The following is a 23,875-nucleotide window of genomic DNA, read 5'->3' as shown; positions in this document are numbered from 1 at the left end:
GCCAGCCTTGGTTACCTCCCTCTGGGAAGCAGCCAGTGAGCGAGCCTTTTGCCATTACTGTCACGTTTTCAGGCAGCCTCACCACACGTGTCCCTGGCAGACACACAGGTGAGAAGGACAAGGCCAGTGACAAAAGAGAGAATGAGTGTGAAATAGTAATTGATGATGAAATTAGAGAGAAGGATGAAGGCAATATAGATCTCTGAGGTGATTAAAATGAATAGGGTGTTAGGGCGTGCATTGGAAACAAGTGTGTGTGTGTGTGAGTGTGTGTGTGTGTGTGTGTGTGTGTGTGTGTGTGTGTGTGTGTGTGTGTGTGTGTGTGTGTTCCAATATGAGTTTTATTAGAACTTCTGATCTAAAAGAGTACTATAAGTTAATTTTGCATACAACAATAAACATTTGGCATCTCCAGGAATAAAATACTCATCAAATACTTATTTTCAATGTAAGATGTGAATTTCACCCACGTGAAAGTGATGGTGTTACAAAACTCATGTTAGTGTTCTAGGATTAAAGGGGACTTATTATGCTGCTCTCCAGCTATTCTACTAAAGTAGCTCTGCATCATTCACTGTTCAAAATAGTCCTTATTTATCTTAGTTGGGCTTTGGTGCAGCCACTCTGTCTGAGTGATGGCTGCTGTAATAAACCTGTTTTTATACTGTGCTGATCTGCACTTTGGGACTAGAAGCCTTCTTTAGGGATATCCTTTCTAAGTGACATTACAAAGAGCCCAGAGAGGGAAAAAAAAAGTCTGTTTAAAGCTTTTGGCTCATAGGGATTACTTTCAGATATGCTGACCTTATTATGTAAAATTTTAGTTTAAAGGTACAGTCAGTTGTTTCTGAAAGTTATTTAGTAGAAAAGAAATTAATATTGCACTCGTGAATAAACACTGATGAATGTTTACGTCTTCCAAACATCAACTAATCCCTTAAAAATACGCAGGGACGGGCGGTAGTTTGTGGAAGCCGCCATGTTGCCCCGCCATCTTCAGTGCAGTGGTTAAAATCAACATCCCTGTTCTGCCTAATTGGGTTTTATGTATGTGGCTAGAGACCAGCCACAATCATAGTACACTAAAGGCGAAGGAGAAGAGAACTCATGGGCGATCATTTGTGTCTGCACCTTCAGACTCAAGATATGAAGGATCATACCTATGTTTTATCATCTTAGTAGAGGTCACCTTCACCAAAGAGGCAAAAACATGAAGGAAAGAAGCAACACAATCAGCATCCAGATTAAACATCATTCTCTTCTTCGTCACCTCAAGCCTCATCTCCTAAACTGAAGTCAGGGCTCTAACACACAAGTACATACACAAACATGCTTATTTAGCCCCAATATTGCCACCATTATTTATTGTCAACAGATTAGACAAGCGACCCTTTCATCTCCGGGTAAGCAACAACAACAGCTGGTTATAAGCTAACATTATGCCAGCTAATATTAGCCTTGAGCGTCTTAAAAATCACAGTGTCTGAGTCCAACAATGTTAGATCCACTTTAAAGAAAGCTTCACTAACAGCAGCTAACAGCGGCAGAACAGCAGCGCTTACTGACAGGAAAGTACAGGATATCCTCAACAACTCGCCTCAGTATTGTTGCTATTGGGCAGAAGTGAGCTTCTCTGACTCCTTTCACAAAGTTTTACAGCCTCCTCCAGAGTAAATAGATGCAGACACCTAGCTGAGGTAAACAGTGGACTGACAGTCTACACTCACTACAGGCGGCCAGAATTGTTTGTCCTACAGCAGCCACTGTAGCTAGGATTATACACTTGAATTGGGAGTTAAGAAAGCTGAACTCAGTTGACTGCAGTCTGCAATCTACTGACAGCTAGTGGTGAGATTGTATACACTGTAACATTAATATGAACATCCATCAAAAGTCACCTCCAGAGTCAGTTGTTACAAGCTCAGTCTTAAGTATTGTCCAAGTCAGTGTGAAGTCAACACTCAACCTTCCATCGGTTTTCTCAGCCAGTCCCAGCTGTCACAGGGCGAGTCCCAAGCTATTTAAAAATCAAGGCTCAGATCAGTCGAGACAAGTCCAAATCAAGTCTTGAGCCCTGTCCACATAGAAAGCAATTTGTTTTGTACCTGATGGCTGGTCACTAATACTAGTAGACATTGCAGGGTCTGGCTGGCTAGATAAACAGAACCCTTTGCTTCTACTGGTAGATGATTCCATCACTCACCTCAAAGTTGAGATAAGTTTAAGTGGATACCTGGCCACTTTGCATCGCTTATGTTTTTTTTTCACTTGTCATCTCTAGAAGTTACTCAGTTTCATTGGCATTCCATGGTCTCCTCATTCTGATAAGATCAAATTAAATCAGTCAGTTATCAAGTCAGGTCTTAAGTGTTTAAAATTGACCTTTCAACTTGATCTGAACTTGTATAATCAAGTCTTTGATTAAGGGAGTGGCCGGACCTTGCCTAATTGTTTTGATTATTTCTTTCAAAGTTTCCATTCTGACTCACATCAGCGTCTCGTCTCTGAAGCTTTGCCAATAAATTTGGTTCAGCTGTCTCAAAATAAAAGTTTGCTGTTTGTGAGTTGGGCGAACACATGGTTGACTTCATATGTCTGAATGTAAATGAACACAGCAAGTCAACCACACAGGGGCACAGGCAGACAGGTGAGGCGAGTCAGAAAAACTGTAAACCGCCTGTCAGGAAGTCAGTGAGTTGTTCGCTGATTCACTGAGTCAGACGCTCAGCCAGTCAGCCGGGTAAAGAGCCAGTTAGTCAGGCAGAGCAGTGACTGGCTGTGAGAGTTAGTGAGAGTTAAGTGGTCACAGCCTGCTTTACTCTGTGTCACACTAATCCACTCAGCTAATGGAATTTTCTGCAGCACTGTGATGTTACCTGGCAACACTGCGTCTCTGCATCAGTCAGACAGACATCAGCCAGTCAATCAGCCATTCAGTTAGTCAGTCACCGTCCTCTGATTAGATCAGATGAAACGTTATCGGCACCTATGGGAAGAATAAATCAATGTAATGCAGGACACAGTAATGACAAAGAAGGATATGATATGATCAGGAAGACAGCAGAGCACAGAGACATACTGTGTGTGCAACAGTGGTTCACAGTAATACAAATATGAATGCTAAATAATATGAACAAAGAAACACACCTGGACAAATTGTGTTTGTAGGAGCTCCATTTTTTTTTTCTTTATTTGTTAGTCTTTCCTGAACCCAACTCCACCAGCTGGGCTCTAATAGGGAGAGTAAAGGCTCTGTTTCATATAGCCTGGGGTTACATTAGGCAGGTGCAATCAAAGATAAACAATTCATGGTGTCATGGGTTACACGTTTGCCTAACAAGCAAAGGATCCCTGGTTTGATCCTAGGAGGAGATGCAGAGCCCTTTGGGGCTGTGTCAGGAAGGGCATCTGGGAAAAAAAGCTGCCAAATATGTGGAGCTACCTGCTGTGGCAGCTCAATGTTACTAAGCGAGCAGCTGAAAGTAGCTTCAAAACCACATTGCAAGTCTTTAAACACCAGCTTTTAAAATGACATGTAATATAATAATAATGTTGCATTCTTATTCTGTTTTAGGATGCTTTTAAATGGCCAAATATTTGTTTGCTCATTGGAGATCCTGCCTGCTGCTGTATTTATTGCTGTTGTTGTGGGATCAACATGATGACTGAAACATTTAGATTCAGTTATAAAGTTGCATATGAACCTCTTTGTCTTTGGTAATGGATTCAATGTAACTTGGTCACTGTAGGATGATGTGATATTTGACCCTTCTTGGCAGGTTTAATTAGATGCTTGTGATGTTCAAACTGAGCTGAAATTAATCCCAGTATGCCTTCAGAAAATGTCATTACTGGTGCAGTGTGCTACTCCTTCTTAAATTGCAGCCAGCACATTATCATATCAGTCAAAGCAGTGTGCTATTATGTGTCATGTTCCTTTATGTGCATTACAGTGAACGGTGCCTGGTCCTGCTGGTCGTCCTGGTCTCAGTGCTCAGTGGGTTGCGGAGGCGGGCACTATCAGCGGACACGCTCCTGTAACAGCCCTGCACCTTCCAGCAGTGGAGACATTTGCATAGGACTGCACACCGAGGAGGCCCTGTGTAACACACACCCTTGTGATGGTAAGGTCACACAGAAATTCAAAATCTTACTCTGTCATGTCACCGCTGCTTGAGGTACTTTCATCACACCTTCAGGCAGGCAATCATTTCCCACACCGTGTAATTTCTGTGCCGTCCCCTTTGCTAAATTGCCTCTTTCATCTTTTCCTAATGAATAAACCAGGTCTTAGATATATGAGAAGATAAACAGAAAACAACCCATCCTCCCACCCTGCCATTTCCTGCTGTGCTGCTGGAACTCACAGCACCATGGCAACCCCTCCAGAAAGCTTTAAAAAGAGATCCACTTATATTGTGGTACATATGGATATCTTACATAATGACTCTGAGGTTTTGAATGTCTGTGTGTGGACAGAGGATGTCTGATATTACTAAAAATACAAAATGGCAAACTTTGTGAGATGGATTTGTACAAAAAATATTTTTACTTTCCAGAACCAACATATTTTCTCACTATTATCTGCTGATGTTAGCCTTGTTGTATTATTTTCCCAGATTTCAGGAAACTCATTACTGATAGTTCTGCTGCCACTGGTCTTGTTTCGGTCATAAACTTTCTTCAAGGATGCCTCACAAAGGCCCATGCATCTCTAGCGGCTTTTCTCTCACATGGTTTCACTTTCCTACACGCCTGTCTACAAGCCGTGCGTTAGATAACGACATTGCGGCTGCTCGCTGTGGAGATGAATAGAATTTTATTTGTGCTGCTTCAAGCGCTGAAAAATTACAAGTTGGTCTTTCTCCCAACAGAAAATACAAAATATGAATCTGGTAAAAGTGGCTTTGAGCAGGGAAGAGAGAGCTGCAGGAGGTTATTTTTTTTTTTTTTTGGATTGCTGTGTTCATGTTTTTTGATGTTGGTTGTCGGATAACATTTTATGTCGTGATGTTTATTTTGTTGTCTTTTGGTAAGAAAGGCCAGTCGTGAATGGATAACACCCTATCATGCGTTTATGAAAGTGGAGTGTAGATGGATGTAGCCACCATGGCATTATCCATTGGTTAATGGACTCTGCATTTTGAAACATGAGCATTTTAGTCTCTGCCATGTTGCTTTTGGAGGTATTAGTTACGTAATCCAGCAGGTGGATTGCTTAGTGATCAGCTGACACTAGCAAGTTTTGTTAGCATGGTGCATCCATAAACTGTATCCTTAAATGCACAGATACAGACACATGCTACTTGGTGCTAACAGAAAAAAAATACTAGAATTTCACTTGTCACTCATCAGATGTGTTGAACAGTTTGCACTTCACAGGCCATATTGTCAGATAATTCCTTTAAAAATTCCAAAAGGCATCAACAGCAACAAAAAAATAATTACAGTTCAGTAGCTTCAATTAGCTGTGGTGAGGCGTAGCAGACAGCTGCCGGCTACAGCTGCGTGTGTTGGCTCACCTATTAATCAAAGCAGCCATGCCCCTAACTTGACCTTTAACAAAATCTTAGTGGCCATTGGAGGATCTGGCACTTTATTTTGGCTTCACAGAGGTGGCGGCTTGCTTCTGGAGGAGCAATGAAGCCTTTGCTTTTGGCTGTTGAGTTCAAATATATAAAAAAAAAAAACGGTACCCAAGTAAGACCGCCTTTGTCTTTCTTTATCAAGACTGAGGACACAGCCATCTTGTTTGAAAAATACAAAGCGGCTTGGTATTTAGCACATATAGTGGTGGCATGTCAATTAACTTGTAGCGTGTGAGCAGAGAATTAACAGGCAGTAGCTGCAGAAAGGCCAATTAAAGCATGTAGTATGAGATAAGTTCATTTTAATTGTGAGAGACAGAATATCAAACAGAAATCCAGAAAAAAAACAGATTTTATTAAAGTCATTGATTGATTTGCATGTCATTGAGTGAATTAACTCTTTGATTCCTACAACCCAGCCAGAATTCTAGCTTGTAATTGATTGATTGATTGTAATTAATCAATCAATTACAGATACTCCTGATCTCAACTCGTTATGTGTATAAAGCACATCTGTCCAAAGAATCAATTTCTTCCATTCCAATCTTTCCACCACCATGGGCGAGACCAAAGAGCTGTCAAAGGACATCAGGGACAAGGATGTAGACCTGCACAAAGCTGGCATGAGTTACAAGACCATCAGCAAGAAGCTTGGTGAGAAGGTGACAACTGTTGGAGCGATTAATCAGAAATGGAAGAAATATAAAATGACCATCAATCATCCTCGGTCTGGAGCTCCATGCAATATCTTGCCTCATGGGGTGAGGATGATGATGAGAAAGGTGGTGAATCAGCCCAAGCTTGTTAATGATCTGAAGGCAGTTGGGACTACAGTCACCATTGGTAACACACTACACCGTAATGGACTGAAATCTTGCAGCGCGCACAAGAAATCAAAATCAAACTCTGTGGCATCGACTCGACCCTATTTTTAGGGGAAGAGAAATGCTGAGTATGACCCAAAGAACACCAATCTTACAGTCAAGCACAAAGGTGCAAACATTATTCTTTGGGGCTGTTTTTCTGCTGAGGGTACAGGACGACTTTACTTCACTGAGGGGCCAGTGGACGGGGCCGTGTACCATAAAGTCTTGGACAAAAACCTCCTTCCCTCAGCCAGAAAACTGAAGATTGATGAATGGGTCTTCCAGCATGATAATGACCCAAAACATGCTGCCAAGGGAACAAAGGAGTGGCTAAAGAAGCACATTATGGTAATGGAGTGGCCTAGCCAGTTTCCTGACCTCAATCCTATAGAAAACATGTGGAGGGAGCTTCCTCCACAGTTTTGTCCCTGATGGCCTTTGACAGCCCTTTGGTCTTGCTCATGGTGGCGGAGAGGTTGGAATGGAAGAAATCGATTCTATGGACAAGTGTGCTTCATACTGTACACATAATGCATTGAGATCGGGAGTATCTGTAATTGACTGACTGAGACAGAATTCTTTTAAATGTTGAAGCTCTGTGGATTATGCAGACTTTTGTCCATTTTCAATGCAAAGGGGTAAAATCAGACATCTCAATCATGGGCATCCTTATTCCTGGACAAATAAAACAATCAAGATACTACTAGAGGTAAGTCGGTCTTTTATTTTTTTAGTTTAAGAACATGACTATAACTGAAGATTAAAAGTGAAAATAAGAGACACACGAAGTAAGAAGACACAATCAACAACACAAAAGTTTTCATACTCTTCTTTTCCTCTTTACTTTGAAGGTTAGTCTTGCTTTCCCCACATGCGATGATATGTGAGATGTATAAAAAACAACGTCTATGCCCCCCCATCTACTTCCATTCTGCTCCCGCAAGGACACTGAAATATTCATGAGAGATCTGCCTGCTAATCCAGGAGGATAAAAAAAAAAAGTCCAGCTGCAGAACTCATAAGGTTTCATCCCGACTATGATTCTAAGGTTTAATATCAAACAGCCTTCAATGTTTTGTCACTAACGTGTGATTTTCATCTGTTCTTTCTTTATTCTGCTGGAAAACAAAAACAAGCCCAGACAAATAATCATTGTCTGGGATGCTCATGTTTATATGTGTAAGTGTAGACGGATATGTTACAGTGCAGATGATTTCTGTCAGATTTAAATAGCTGTTTCTCCTTAACAGTCGCTTTCTTCAGATGCTTTTCGTTTTAAATCAGTCCGACTGTCACTCACACAGAGGGTAACACTTACAGTCAGCCTCCCCGGTAATTACAGACAAAGAAAGGTAAATGACTTTCTGTCTTTCCCCTCTTTGCCAAGATGCTAATCAGCCTCCTTTATCAGGTTAATGTTTTCCTGTTTGACGCGGACCAACAATCTCTGTTAACCCTGCACCAGTCGGCTGCTGACAGCCTCTCTCTGTCCCTATCTGTCTCCTCGTCTGTTTGTTTATTGACAGGCGCAACATCAGTCATCTATTGGGGTCTTCCTGGTGCCGCCGACCTCGCTGCACGTGTAATTAGAGGCAAGCTGGCTGTCAGTCACGGGGATATTTGATGCCTCTGTCGCAGGTCACTTGATTAAAGTCTCCACCAGTAATGGAGGACAGCAGGTAGAAGTGTCAGGACAGAATACTAATGAGCAGCCCCGGGCCTGATGCTGTTCTTTCTGACTCAACAGTACGATCACGCAGGTCGTCTGGGTGACAAAAATAAATGGGAATAAATGAAGCAATTAAAGCTGGTTGTAGTGATGCACGGTTATTGCACGCGTTTGAGCTGGTGGGGTTTGTTTTATGCATCTAGATGGTTATGCAGAACGAATGGAGCAGAGAGCAGAGCAACCTGTTGGTGAGCATCAGCCGGATAGGAAAGGTAAAACAGGGCCCGTCCTTCGCCTCCACCGAGGCTTTCTCTGCCAAAACTGCACACTTGAGAGCACGCTGAATAACAAACCGGCTTTTCATCAGGCTTTCATTGTGGTAGCCTGTGCTCCCTCCACTCTGGTGCTTTTAAATACAGGGCGAAAGAGTGCAGCAAGTGCAGGATTCAAAGGGAGGCGCTGAAAGTTGGGCATTTTCTCTTTCCTCTTTGGTTGGAGCCTTTGTTTACTGCTCGGTCGCCTGCTGCGGGGATACAGCACGAAAGCTTGGCTCAGGAGACAAACATCTCCGCTATGCACTAAACAAACTCTTCTGGTTTGCTCTTCCAATCCCGTTTACATCACAAACACTTTTGGTGTGTTTGGGTTTCTTTTTTTTCCCTTTTTCTTCTTCTCCTTCTTTTTTTTTTTTTTTTTTTTTTTTTTGGCTATGCAGAAATGTGAAAAGTGCCCGCAGGTGGTGACAGCTTGGGTGGGCGCATTTCTTTTCAGGCCTGAGTGTGAGTTTGATGCGGCCCCGTGGTTGCCTGGGTTTTTATTGATTGCTCTTTTTTTTCCTGTGTTTAGGTGGCTGGATGGCCTGGTCGCTGTGGTCAGCCTGTGATGACTCAGGCTTGCAGATGAGGAGTCGTGTGTGTGGTGCTCAGGGCAACAACCCCTGTGTGGGGAACAGCACTCAGCGTAGAGACTGCAATGAAATACCTGGTGAGTTCGGTCAGCTCTCAGATGCACACTGAAACCGTGTGGCCATCAAGGGGCTCCTTGCGAGTGTCCTCCTTTCGCTACAATTTTGAGGACACAGCCTGTATTCCTTTTGTGGCTCTTAATAGTCACTTGTTTCATCATAGTTCTCACTTGCCTTTGTCACAAAAGCAGCACGATGCCTTTTTATGGGAAGTTGTAATCATGCATTTTTGATGTGGAAAGCAAGGATACACAAGCAGTTAGCTGTTCTAGTGGCTCAGCCTTGTCTGATTTTTCTTTTTTTCCCCTCCAGATTTTGTACATACCATGTCATTGTAATGGGGACAAAACTGACTGACAACAAAAGTAAGAGCCAGCAAAGCAGGAGGCAGACAGTATTTTCAGACACTCTGAGCATTTTGACGTGCTCTGAAAGTGTTGTCAGTTTGAAAAACTGGACTTATTTGTGTTCCTCTACACAATATCTAAGCGGCTCGTGATTGTACTTAAAAATGAACCTCTTGTAAGACGTATTTGTGAAACAACATGACTTTACTCATTGTGACAAACCCTTCTGGTCACTCGAGGTGATTGATGTTTCAAGCTCTTATACCGTAGTGATTGAGAAAAAAAAATAAACATCTAAAAGAAGGTGGCAATGGAAGGGGTAACTGCTCTTTACACTTAGTACGGCTTAGTAAGGAGTTCACAGGTCAATAGCCATCGTCACACTCACACCTTAAAGGGCGTTCTCTGCAGCTTGACTTAATGGCTGTACCCTGGCAGTTCAAAGGTGCCACAATGAGCGATGCAGACTCATGTCTGCAGGTTGTAGCTGTGTCACTTGGGATCAGTGTCAAAGATATTTGAAACAACTGGTAATATGAGCCAGTCTTGTTCATGGCTGTGCTGTTATCAGTCCTTTTTCCTAACCTTCAGCCCTTCTCTGAGGAAGACAAAAGTCATGATAAACAAAGAATCGGACGGATGAAGTTGAAGTCGTGTAATTAGTTGAAATTGATGATTTGTGTGTGGTTGCAAAAAGCCTCTCTTCCGTGGAAAGAAGGCCCAGCTCACATCCACGATCTCTGCATCCTGTGTTTTGGTCTGATGTTTATTTTCCCAGCTTTGACCGAGAGTGGTGAATCATTTCTCCGCTGCTTTGACATTTCTTTCAGAATTTTGGTAAACTCGCTGCTGCTGCTGTTCATCTGTCATGCTTTCTTCTGTTTACAAAATGAGTTACATCTCCAAGATGTAGTGTACCCATGCTAACTGTGTCACAGCCAGCAAAGCCTCTGCTTAGACATGACTGAGAGCCTCAACATTGTTATGCTCAATTCCAACCACACATTTGTATTCTCAGGCTTTACTAGAGTAACTTTGCATGATTCACAGTTCAAAATAATATTGATTATATATCCTATATTGGGCCTCAGTTCACTGAACCAAGCTGTTAGCCAGCTTTTTTTTTTTTCTCAATTGTTGCCACTCAAAAACAAAAGATTTAAATAGCAAGTGATCTGCTGTTTGGGCTTGTCAGCTCGTATCAGAGCCGTGGGCCTGAGATGACAATATCAAAGATACTCCCTCTTCTTGACATCATATATAGTCAAGAGTTGGAACAACTGTCTGAAACAGAGCAGCCTGAAACCTGAGCATTTGACTCACAGGCATTACTTGTACACATACTGACTTCATTTGAAATTTTGATCATGTTTAAAATGAGCATCCACTATGGCAACAGTATATATATATTTAAGGAAAAGCATAATATGTCCCCTTATAAGTGAATGATAATATTGGCACACAATAGTTTATTCTTTAATAATGCTTGACTACACAAAATAAAACCAGGACTGACAATGTGCAATATCATTTTTTTATTGCCTCGCCCTCCATTTGAGGGTCTGTTCAAGCTTCATTTCAGACAGAGCTTCACACTTTCATTTTGACAAAGGTTTTTGATTTGGCAAATCTTCAGTGGCAACACAATCCAAAAAGCCATACCTCTCTATTGTGTCACTGTTGTATGTACACGAAATTGTGGTCATTCAGCATCATCACAGTCGCCATCCTCACACAAATATCTACAAACACAAACACATTTTGTTTGTGTCTTTGTAGCCAGCATCCTCTTTGTGCACGAAACTCATTTGCTTGTGTTGATTAACCATAATTAAGTCCATGCGAATGCAATAAGTTAGCAGTTGACCCGGCTGGCCTCAGCGCACCTTGTTATGCTGATGCCGATTTCAGAAAGTTTCGCCTGAAATGATCTTTCATGGCCTGCCAGCATAGGCCTCTCCAGGCTGAGAATCCCTAATGAGTCAGGACGAAGGCGATTAATATTAATGGGTTGTCACAACACCAAATCACATCTAATTTTTTTGCAAATTTCAATGAGGCGAGGGATGGATTTGTTAAGGTCACTTGCAGAGGGGAGGCAGCTGAGAAGAAACTGAAAAATGAACTAAAGAACTTCATCAGGAAATGAGGAACTGCAGTATAAAACAATTAAAACCGCAGTGAAGAAGCAGAACAAGAGAAAGGAAGAAAGGACGTGTTGTAACTGTGACAGTCTTGCGGCTAAGTTTCTAACACAGCAGCTAGACAGGTTCAGTATAATGGGCCAGAGCTTTTACTTCTCATGCAACAGTCCATTTTTCTCTAGAAAGTCATGAAATACACTGATTATTAAAAAAAAAAATCTCCATGGACTGTTTGTGTGTCATTGAAGAGACATTTAAATTTTTCATTTACCATTTTTTTCAGCATGCGTCAGCTCCCCTGATGTTCCAGCCAGTTGTTGTTGTGTTCTGAAGGCTGTTACACCAGGGAATGTGTGTGCGTGTGCATGCATGTGTGTGTCTGACTGTGTGTTCCTCTCCTCTCTGCAGTCATTCTCCCTGCATCTGGTTTTGATAAGGACCAACACTGTGGAGGTAAGTGGATTAACAGCTGCCTCTGCTTCATCACTCTGTGCATGTTCAGACCCCCCCCCCCCCCCAGGTTTTTCACAAATGTCTGTTTGTCTGTCCGTGTATGTTTTCATACATTGTATATATATGTACATTCTCATATCTGTTATTGCAGTCTGCAAAACTTTAACAGCTAGTCAGGAGGAGGAAGCAAGAATGTATTTTGTGTTATGTCTTTAATGGCCTCAAACTAATAGAAGTCATTTTGAGACCAAACTACATATAGCTATCCTTGGAAAAAAATCAAGATCAACACAAATACACAAAAAAACCCCAAACAGTTTTGCAAAGAAATGGTTTTACACACACACACACACACACACACACACACTTCTTGTTAACACAGATATCTAACATAAATCATGAGGTTTATATTACTAATCAATGGGAGGTGTAAGTAAAAAGTCAAGGATGAAACAGGAACGTATCTATATTGTGTTCTATAAGTAAGAAAACCTGATGCAAAGTCCTAGTGATGTTTTAACTACACTTAATAACAAAATACAGCAGGAAAAGAACCCTGGACAATAGAACTTCAGTCTTGCTTCATGCACTCACTGGTAACTTTATTAGGTACACCTGCTCAACTGCTCATTAACTTAAATACCCAATCAGCCAATCACATGACAGCGGTTCAGTGCATATAGACTTGTAGATATAGTCAAGAATGACCTGTTGAAGTTAAAATCGAGTATCAGAATGGGGTAAAAATGGTTCATTTAAGTGACTAGGTTGTTGATGCTAGCTGGGTTGGTTTCAGAAACTGCTGATCTACTGGGATTTTCCTGCTCAACCATCTCTAGATTTTACAGAGAATGGTCCAAAAAAGAGAAAATATCCAGTGAGCATCAGTTCTCTGGGCAAAAAAATGTCTTGTTGAAGTAAGAGGAGAATGGCCAAAAGGCAACAGTGACTCAAATAAGCAGTGCTACACCCAGAGCATGCAGAAGAGCATCTCTGAATGCACAACACATGGAACCTTGAAGCAGATGGGCTACTGCGGCAGAAGACCACACCTGGTGCTGCACCTGCCAGCTAAGAACAGGGAAATTAAGCTAGAGTTTGCATGGGCTGACCAAAATTGGACAAAAGAAGATTGGATGATTTGATGAGGTTTAATTTCTGCTGCAACATTTGGAATCATTCTTGGAAACATGTCTTGTATGAATGATTCAGGCTGCTGGTGGTTGTGTAACGGTGTCAGGGATATTTGGCACACTTTGGGCTCCTTAGTACCAACTGAGAATTGTTTAAATGCCAGAGCCTACCTGAGTATTATTAGTGACCATGCCCATCCCTTTATAACCACAGCAGGACACCATGTCACAAAGCTTAAATCATCTCTGGATTTCAGCTGGTTTCTTGAACATGACAACAAGTTCACTGTACTTCCATCACCAGATCTCAATCCAATAGAGCACCTTTGGGATGTGCTGGAACTGTAGATTCATGTCAAATCTGCATCAACTGTGTGATGCTGTCATGTCAATATGGACCAAAATATCTGAGGAATGTTTCCACCACTTTGTGCAATCTATGCTATGAAGAATATAGGTGGTCAAAAGTTTGGACACAGCTTCTCATCTAATGTTTTTTCCCTACATTGTAAATTAATACTGAAGTCATCCAGACCATGAAGGAACACATAAGGAATTATGTAGTAAACATAAAAGTGTTAAACAAACCAAAAATATGTTTTAGATTTTAGATTCTTCAAAGTCGGCACCTTTTTCTTTGATCACAGCTTCGCACACTCTTGGCATTCTCTCAATCAGTTTCATGAGGTAATCACAGGAAATGGTTTTCCAACAGTCTTGAAGGAGTTCCCAGAGGTGCTGAGCACTTCCTGTCTGCTTTGCCTTTACTCTGCGGTCCAACTCACCCCAAACCATCTCACTTGGGTTTAGATCAGGTGATTGTGGAGCACAGGTCATCTTTCTTGGTCAAACAGCCCCTTGCATAGCCTGGAGGTGTGTTTGGGCTCCTTGTCCTGTTGAAAACAGGACAATGACCCACTACAGTAAGTGCAAACCAGATGGGATGGCATGTTGCTGCAGAATGCTGTGGTAGCCATACTGGTTAAGTCTGCCTTATGAATAAGTTGCCAACAGTCTCACCAACAAAGCACCCCATACCATCAAACTTCCTCCTCCATATTTCATGGTGGGAACTACAAATGTAGGAACCAAAGGCCGTCTTTTCTGTCTTACAAAGACATGGCATTTGGAACCAAAAGTCTCAAGTTTGGACTCATCAGGCCAAAGGACAGATTCCCACTGGTCTAATGTCCATCCCTTGTGCTCCTTGGCCCAAGCCATTCTCTTCCTCTTGTTGTTCTTCCTTAGAAGTGGCTTCTTTGCAGCAATTTGACCATAAAGTCCAGATTCACGCAGTCTTCTCGTAACAGTTGATGTTGAGATGTGTGTGCTGTACTTGAACTCTGTGAAGCATTTAGGTGGGCTCTTATCTGGGGTGCCGTTAACTTGCAGTTTCTGAGGCTGGTAACTCTGATGAACTGATCCTGTGCAACAGAGGAAACTCTTGGTCTTCCTTTCCTGGGGTGGTCCTGATGAGAGCCAGTTTCATCATAATGTTTGATATATTTGCAACTGCAGTTGAGGATACTTTCAAAGTTCTTGAAATTTTTGGATTGACTGACCTTCATTTCTTAAAGTAATGATGGATGGTTGTTTTTCTTTACTTAATTGAGTAGTTCTTGCCATAATATGGATTGGAACATTACTCAAATAGGGCTATTCACTGTATACCAGCTCTACCTCTTCACAACACAACTGATGGTCTCAAACACATTAAGAGGGCAAGAAATTCAAGAATTTAACCCTTGACAGGCACAGCTGTTACCTGAAAGCCATTCCAGGTGACGTCCTCATAAAGCTGACTGAGAAAATGCCAAAGTTGTCATCTAAGCTAGAGGTGCCTACGTTGAAGAATCTAAAATATAAAACATATTCTGGTTTGTTTAACACTTTTTTGTGTGTACTAAATAATCCCATATGTATTTCTACGTAGTTTGGATGACTTCAGTATTAATCTACAGTGCAGACAATTTTTAAATAATGAAAAACCACTGAATTAGAAGGTTTGTCCAAACTTTTGACTGGTATTGGTACTTCAATTTGTCACCTAATTTAGCTTTATATTTACTCATTAAATCATGTTTTTAAAGAGACATTAGCATATTATCTGACTTCCCAGTATTCATTTCTTTTAAATCCCTCCAGAGACCTCCTCTGTTTAGAGCTAAATGCGCTGAAAGCCTGCCTTTGAACAAAATGTCTCCAGCAGGAAGTAAGTTCTTCTTGTTGAATGAGGGGCAAATTCACCTTAGAAAAGGATCTATTAATATCCACGAGAAATGGAAGAATGGAGTGGAAGCAAACAAAACCTAGCTGTTGTTTTAAGACAGATTTGAAAATGTGTGAATCTATCCTTTTACTACTGGACCAGATCCAAGCTTCTTCATTGAATACATTACCCCTGGTAAATATGGTTTGTATACATATCAATAGTCATGTATAGATGTCAAAGTGGGATCTGATAAAGGATGGAGAAGCTTTCCTAACACTTTGTGTCATCTTTATTTTTCAGCATTTACCTCCATCCACCTAATTGCCACCGGTGTTTCCTGTTTCCTTGGGGCGGGGCTGCTATCCTTCTTGATCTATGTGTATTGTCAGCGTTTCCACAAGCCTTCCCAAGAGTCTGCCATTATTCACCCCACCACCCCAAACCACCTCAACTACAAGGGCAATACCACGCCAAAGAATGAGAAGTACACACCAATGGAGTTTAAGGTAAGTGAAGCCACAAAATATTATGCAGAAATACAAATGAAAATACTGTTTACTTGGTGTTATTCAAATGCATAAACATGCGCGCAGTGTAAATATTAGAGATTCAAGGGCAGTGGGTTTGATTCATGTTTTATTTAGAGCTTTTATTCATTCATTTATCTCAATGGTGCACTACGCACAGAAGATGAATTACTGTTAATTTCTCGTCCCTCTTGCTCTTATACAGAGCCTGTGCTGCTTTCCTACCTGCACACAAACCAAGTCCTTATGAATGGGGCTCATTAGCTTTCTAAAGCATTAGTCAGCCTGCGACCTCCCGCTGCTATCAGTCTACTGTGCATTCACATTTACAGCAAGTCAAGAAGGTGTTTTCCTTACAAGCTTGTAGATTTTTTTGTGTCTTTTTGTTGTTTTACTCTCTGATTGTCGAGCTGGGATATTGTTATTGGATTTCTCGCACGTGCTTCTGCAAGATGCTTTTGATAAACAACTGGGAAAAATTAAACTCTTCTTGACTTAAACTAGGTTTGATTTTTATCACCACCCTCAAAATTCTTTTGTTTGCATCAAGCTTTCTGATATTTGTCACATTTTTGAGCTAGTACCAACCACTTTTTGTCGCCGGACTGTCGCCCATGTTCAATTTCCAAGTTAAACACTGTAATCCACAATATAATATTGTGCATTCAGGGAGCAGAACAATGATTTGATTGCATTTAATTCACTCCAAAATCATAAATTGCATCTGTCTCGTACTGTCGTACAAACTCTGGACAGGTCTCCTTTCCTCCTGCCTCTCTGAATGACCACAGAGGATTTATGTATGCTTAGTGGTGGCATTTTGACACATAAAATAAATAGACACAATGATCATTTAATAATTGCATCTCCTTCACTTTGTAAAGCTGATTATACTATGAGCAGTTTTGGGCTGTCACAGATAACTACACTGCTCAAAAAAATAAAGGGAACACTCAAATAACACATCCTAGATCTGAATGAATGAAATATTCTCATTGAATACTTTGTTCTGTACAAAGTTGAATGTGCTGACAACGAAATCACACAAAATTCATCAATGGAAATCAAATTTATTAACCAATGGAGGCCTGAATTTGGAGTCACACACAAAATTAAAGTGGAAAAACACACTACAGGCTGATCCAACTTTGATGTAATGTCCTTAAAACAAGTCAAAATGAGGCTCAGTATTGTGTGTGGCCTCCACGTGCCTGTATGACCTCCCTACAACGCCTGGGCATGCTCCTGATGAGGTGACGGATGGTCTCCTGAGGGATCTCCTCCCAGACCTGGACTAAGGCATCCGCCAACTCCTGGACAGTCTGTGGTGCAACGTGACGTTGGTGGATGGAGCAAGACATAATGTCCCAGATGTGCTCAATCAGATTCAGGTCTGTGGAGTGGGCGGGCCAGTCCATAGCTTCAATGCCTTCATCTTGCAGGAACTGCTGACACACTCCAGCCACATGAGGTCTAGCATTGTCCTCCATTAGGAGGAACCCAGGGCCAACCGCACCAGCATATGGTCTCACAAGGGGTCTGAGGATCTCATCTCGGTACCTAATGGCAGTCATGCTACCTCTGGCGAGCACATGGAGGGCTGTGCGGCCCTCCAAAGAAATGCCACCCCACACCATTACTGACCCACTGCCAAAACGGTCATGCTGAAGGATGTTGCAGGCAGCAGATCGCTCTCCACAGCGTCTCCAGACTCTGTCACGTCTGTCACATGTGCTCAGTGTGAACCTGCTTTCATCTGTGAAGAGCACAGGGCGCCAGTGGCGAATTTGCTGATCCTGGTGTTCTCTGGCAAATGTTGTGAGCACAACCCCCATCTGTGGACGTCGGGCCCTCATGCCATCCTCATGGAGTTGGTTTCTAACTGTTTGTGCAGACACATGCACATTTGTGGCCTGCTGGAGGTCATTTTGCAGGGCTCTGGTAGTGCTCCTCCTGTTCCTCCTTGCACAAAGGTGGAGGTAGCAGTCCTGCTGCTGGGTTGTTGCCCTCCTACGGCCTCCTCCACATCTCCTGGTGTACTGGCCTGTCTCCTGGTAGCGCCTCCAGCCTCTGGACACTACACTGACAGACACAGCAAACCTTCTTGCCACAGCTCGCATTGATGTGCCATCCTGGATGAGCTGCACTACCTGAACCACTTGTGTGGGTTGTAGAGTCCATCTCATGCTACCACGAGTGTGAAAGCACCACCAACATTCAAATGTGACCAAAACATCAGCCAGAAACCATAGGTACTGAGAAGTGGTCTGTGGTCCCCACCTGCAGAACCACTCCTTTATTGAGTGTGTCTTGCTAATTGCCAATAATTTCCACCTGTTGTCTATTCCATTTGCACAACAGCATGTGAAATTGATTGTCAATCAGTGTTGCTTCCTAAGTGGACAGTTTGATTTCACAGATGTTTGATTTACTTGGAGTTATATTGTGTTGTTTAAGTGTTCCCTTTATTTTTTGGAGCAGTGTACTAACCTACCAACAGGAATGGAGGACTGACACGCTGATCATTTTGACACTGGCCCTTTGGTGGGGGGAGAAAAAAAAGAAATGGAGTAATGGAAGTAAAATGTTCCAAACAAAATGTTTGTAATTCAAACAAAGAAGAGAATCTAGTTGACTTGTAGCAGAAGCAGCTTGTTTGTGTGATGTGTCCTTCAGCTGTTATCATGACTGCACCAAGAGGGACGTAGAATGGAGACAAATAACGGAGGAGTAACAGCCATGCGTCTTGGCACCGCCTCAGTAGGTATTTTCATCATACTGTCTCCATGCATCAAACTTGATATCCTAGCCAAGTTTATAAGATCCAAGACACACAGTGTGGATTGTACTGAACTCATAAGACTGCTAAAATCTCAGTGTGTAGACACCTTAAAGGTAAGAGGCTGGAAGGGAGATGGTCTCTTTTTAAACAACATTCAATTTCAATACAGTTTTATTCATATAGCGCCAGTTGTCGCTTTATATTGTAAGATAAAGACCCTACAATATTAGAAAGAAATCCCAGCAATCAGACAACTCCCTGTGAACAAGCACTTGATGACAGTGGGAAAGGAAAAACTCCCTTTTAACAGGATGAAACAACGTCCTCACAGGTTAAATTATTAGTAAGTACTGACATTAAATCTGGGAACCCATTGGCTAATCTGCTGGCAGCCCCTGGTGGTGGCTTTACTGTAGCCAGGTAGCAGATAACAGATATCCAGTTCAAGACTTCTGCGAATATGCTGGTCTTTGCTTATGAATGCATTTTAATAAAAACTAATTTAAAAAAAAAAATCCTTGTTTCAGGATTAAATTTGGGTAAATGCAGACTTTTTTTCTCCTTCTTCACGGCCTGTTTACCTGAAACCAAAACCTGCTCAAAGATTTTTGCCACTGATTCCATGTATTCATGTTATTAGCCTCATTGCATAATTGCCTAACTCATTTTTAGGCAATAATAGGCAATAATGTAGGGTTAATCTACAAAGTGTTTGCAAAGTAGAGTCAGGCTCAGTTTGGCCAAAATATGACTTAAGCAGTTATGCATTGCAGCTAATAATATACTGTCTGTTTATAGAGATCAGACCACAAATCTGGCATAGGTAAAGACTCTCACTTTGCTCACTAACTTTTTAGTAAAAGCCCATAGTATTAAAATAGAGGTATCATAGTGTTATAAATCTCTGAGTGGCCCCCACTCAGCCAGTGTGCCTAAGCACAGATTCACCTTAACATTTCCCAACAACCTGACAGACTCTACCAAAGCATGTCAACCAACATGCTGCCAAAGAACTATTTCCCGTCCCAGTGTTTTTTGTTCCTTTTTTTTTTTATCGTGTCGGCCTCCTGATACTTGTCTTTACTGTTATTGTTGGCGGTTGTGTGTGGATGTGTTGCTGACAGCCATCGTGGTGTTAAGAGCCTGAACTCATTAGCTTTAATCACCAGAGGGTATGGCCAGACTCCGCTGGACCTGCATCCGATGTCACTGTGCAGCACTACAACACTGTTTATGCAGCGGCTTCCCTCTCCTCCAGGCCAATTTCTGTTGCCCACTGTTGTGTATTTCACTGACTCTAACCTGATTATCTTCCTGCCCTGCTCCCCAGAGCTGTTCAGATGGATTACATTAGTCTAATGCTTCCCCTGGAAAGTGTTTCACCTTATGGTCGGCTTTTACCAGAGACTCAGCGAATGCATTAGAATAAAATGTGGGTTTTAGATTTGTTTTTATTTGAGAGCTCCAATGAATTCCCGCCATCTCCTATATTAAGAGTATTGAGTATGCTTGACAAGATCTAAATTAAATTTGTAAAATTGCTTTGCTTTGGTTATGAATACACTTTCGCACACACAATAACCTCAAAGCTATTGGAGGTATTTTATTTACCTGCAGGGAAGATTAACTTCTATATTATCTGCACCTCTGTAGAATGCAGAGCACACTGTCCACACCGAAAACAAAATCTCTGTCTCAAGAATTCCACCTATAGTTGAATCCTCAAAACTTGGTCTGAAGGTAACTGAAAATTTATTCCAGTGTTGTATTCTTTTTCCAAGTCTACATGTTTGAGGGGTTTTCCAGAAGTGAATGTCTGTATCTTTAACTAAGCAGTTTGCGGCATAAGAGTCAAGTGTACTTCAGTAAAATTAAATTTATTTTGGAAAATACTTGACAAGCACATTTGCATTGGAACCACAGTGGAGTATTTTTATTGCTTTGGCAGCTAAGCAATTTGAAGATATACACATTCGCTTCCTCACCAAGTTAGACGATAAGATTACTCATGTGGGTATAATAATTATGAAGCTACAGAAAAAGACAGTTGGCTTGGCTTAGCATAAAGACTGTAAATAAAGGGGATGGCTAACTTGGCTGTTTAATATTTATGAAAATACTGTCTACTGGCATAGTGTATCAAACATATGACTCTACTGGGAGTTTAATTCTTTCTTCTCTGCTGTCTAATCCCAGACACTGAATAAAAACAACCTGCTGCCTGATGAAAGATCCAATTTCTACCCGACACCGCTCCAGCAGACGAACGTCTACACCACCACCTACTACCCCACAGCGCTCGGCAAATTCGACTACCAACCCAACTCATCCCCTTCGCCGTGCAGGAACTACAACCACACTAACAACAGCTGAGACACGCCCCCAAATCCAGCTCTCCATCCCGCTGCCCCAAATGGTCGCCACCCCACCCCACCCCGCCCCCAATACCATGGTGACGTAACTGAACCGACATGAACTGAAGTGTTAGTCAGAGCTTGGCCAAGTTCCTCTGATCACCATTGCCCCTCTCTTTGCTTTCTAGTCTCTTCTCTTTGTGTTTTTAGGGTTTTGTTTTGGGAGGGTGGTTTTGGAACTTTCCATCAGCAGATTTGGATTTGGAGAAGAATGCCTCTGCCCTGTTATAGTCAGGAACTTATGCAACCAGCTGGGGGGGTGTTATTGTAAGGGCCTGGCTGGATAAAGCAGTGTCAACTCACAGCTTCATGCAGAGAACTAGTGGAAAACTTTAGGAGGACGAGTAATGGCTTTAGACACCACGCCACCTCAGTGCAGGTGCAGGGTCGGTGGAGCGTCCACATTTCCAGAGGCAAACATGAACAAAATACATTTAAAAAAAGAAGAAACATTCCTCTGGATCCGGGTCACCATTTTATGCCTCTCCATCACAAACCACAGTCTCAGCTTGTAATGGACTTTGAGTCCCTCGACAGCAAAAGCAGTTACAGAGAACAAAAGGCACGTATGGCTACGTCCTTGCCGCACAGCACAAAGCAAGAGAACAACAGCAAAAAGAGAAAACTCAATGAAGTCAATGCTGAAATAAATTAGAGATCAATATCAGCTTGGTTGTTTGGGGGAGGGGGGGGGGTGTGCACGCCCTCCATTGTTGCTGTTTCACGTGACAGAAAAGATAAGAACTTTGGAGCTGATTAAGGTTTTTGGGCGGCTGTTTGGAAGATTCACAACACTTACCATCATCGTCAGTCGAAGGAGAATAATAGTGCTTCTGATCCGAGTCCCTTGTCTTTTGTGGGCAGGGATATTGACTCCTACAGTCAAAGCACGGAGCGTTGGAAGCGTTCTAAACTGTAAAAGCTTTGGGAATTCCGTGGGTGCCTGTATGCAATAGAAAGGCAGGGGCGAGATTTGTTTTATTTCTACTTTTTCTCTATTTTTTTTTTTCCTTTTCAAGAACAATAAGGACTTCTGGAAGAGAATTGATTGATTCTCCAATTGATTCTCCAATGGATGCATCGATTCTGCTAAATAGCCCGGTGGTCATATCAAATATGGCCAGTGTGCTGAACACCTGGATTGGGTTTTCTATGATGGTAGAATAAGCTAGTAGATTGTCACTTCTTCTTTTTTTTTTCTTTTTTTTTTTTAAATGTTTGTTTTTCTAAGATAATTGTTTTATGCTCAGATGAGCCGTAGCATAGGAGGAAATATTTTGTTAAATAAGATAACTAATTATTTCTTGTCTCTCTAATTTCCACTTCACTGAATGAGCACATTCCTTTGTTTTGATTGTTCAGCTTTGTGACCATTTGCATCTTCAGTACATGAAATGTTAACACAAAAATAAAAGAATGAATTTCAGCGATATTGTTGTTGCAGAGAATGTCAAAAAATATCCATCTGGACCTTCTTGAAGTGAAAAAAAACAACAAAAAAAACCCAACTCTAAATTCTGCTTGCCTGAGTTTACCAGTGTGAACATCAACGTGGGTGCATGCGTGTTTGGATATAAGTGTGCCTGAATGAGCAAAGAGAGGCTACTGTATTTTGTACAATGTAAATGCTTTCATACATTTTCATACATCTGTAAAGCTGGTGTGTGTGTGTGTGTGTGTGTGTGTGCGTGTGTGCGCATCTTGTTGCAGGCATTCTACTGGTATTTTTTTTCTATTTCATGTATGAGATGTTAATCATTGTAAGTTAAAGCGTCACACCTCTGGTCCGTGCAGAGGTGTGATGGACATTATTTATAGTCGAAGCTCGGTTTATAAAGGGCATTCTCACAGCTATATTTTATTATTATTGCCTGATCGATGAATGCTAACCCAGCAATGCTTTTCAGTTCAGCTAATGTACATGCACGAGATGAGAGCTCTATCTGTATATAGAAGCGACAGCCTTCTACCCATTTAATGTCCTTGAAGACGATTGTGTAAATGTATCTGTATATTGTATAGCTAACACTGTTTGTTTAAAAAAAAAGCCTTATAGTTGTTTAAAAAAAAAAAAAAAAAAAAAGTACAGCAGCTAAGTACACACCAACCATGAGGTTTGTTTGGGGACAGAGCTCCACAATGTGACCGACAGCTTGTGGCTCGTGACCTTTCCCAGATGCTCAAACTTCAAATCTCCAGTCACACGAACCCGGAATGAAAATAACCCACCAATGAGAGTGCCGCATAATTATACACTGGAAATAATCATATATTATTAGGATATGAAATTAAAAAGATGTCATTTTGATATAAAGTAAGCTTCTGCTGGCCTCGTCTGACAGCCGTTCACCTGATTGGTCGATGTTGAGCTCTGTCCCCTGCGATGTGAGGCTCTGTGCCCTTCTATGCAACTTACCAGGTGTACTGTTAGACCTGTCATGTAGACAAATGTATAGTAATCACTGCCTTTTAGACACTGTGAATTTTTGGTACCCTATATTTTTGTATATTGTACATTATAAAAGGACAATAAACCTTGATGCCAACATAAAAGCCCCCGTAGGCTGAGTTTGAGTTACAGGATTTTTTTAAGACTGAGATTTATCTGATTGTTAATAAATGGAAGGTGTAAGTAAATGTAACAAGAACTTCTAGATTATGTTCTGTAAATAAGAAAACCTGATGCAAAGTCCAAGTGATGTTTTAACTACACTACAAGCACACAGCTCAAAATAAGGCACACTTTTCAATCAGAGTTTAGCATCAAGTCAATTAA

General features: G+C 41.6%; 1 protein-coding gene across 2 annotated transcripts in view; it reads left to right on the top strand.

The window, feature by feature from the left end:
* sema5ba (sema domain, seven thrombospondin repeats (type 1 and type 1-like), transmembrane domain (TM) and short cytoplasmic domain, (semaphorin) 5Ba) overlaps positions 1–23,640 on the top strand; it is a 180,208-nt gene extending 156,568 nt beyond the window's left edge. Inside the window, exons 19-24 of one of the 2 annotated variants that reach the window (XM_030757794.1) lie at positions 3,954–4,124; positions 8,970–9,107; positions 11,987–12,031; positions 15,677–15,882; positions 20,339–20,425; positions 20,882–23,640. In XM_030757794.1, coding sequence (XP_030613654.1) covers positions 3,954–4,124; positions 8,970–9,107; positions 11,987–12,031; positions 15,677–15,882; positions 20,339–20,425; positions 20,882–21,058 — 824 coding nt within the window. In that variant the 3' untranslated portion in view covers positions 21,059–23,640. The remainder of the gene's footprint in view (positions 1–3,953; positions 4,125–8,969; positions 9,108–11,986; positions 12,032–15,676; positions 15,883–20,338; positions 20,426–20,881) is intronic. The other variant, XM_030757795.1, reaches the window with a different exon arrangement.
* The last annotated feature ends 235 nt before the right edge of the window (positions 23,641–23,875 follow it).

The sequence above is a fragment of the Archocentrus centrarchus genome, chromosome 21 (assembly GCF_007364275.1).
Source record: "Archocentrus centrarchus isolate MPI-CPG fArcCen1 chromosome 21, fArcCen1, whole genome shotgun sequence".
Lineage (NCBI taxonomy): Eukaryota > Metazoa > Chordata > Actinopteri > Cichliformes > Cichlidae > Archocentrus > Archocentrus centrarchus.
This window is presented reverse-complemented; position numbering and strand designations above follow the sequence as displayed.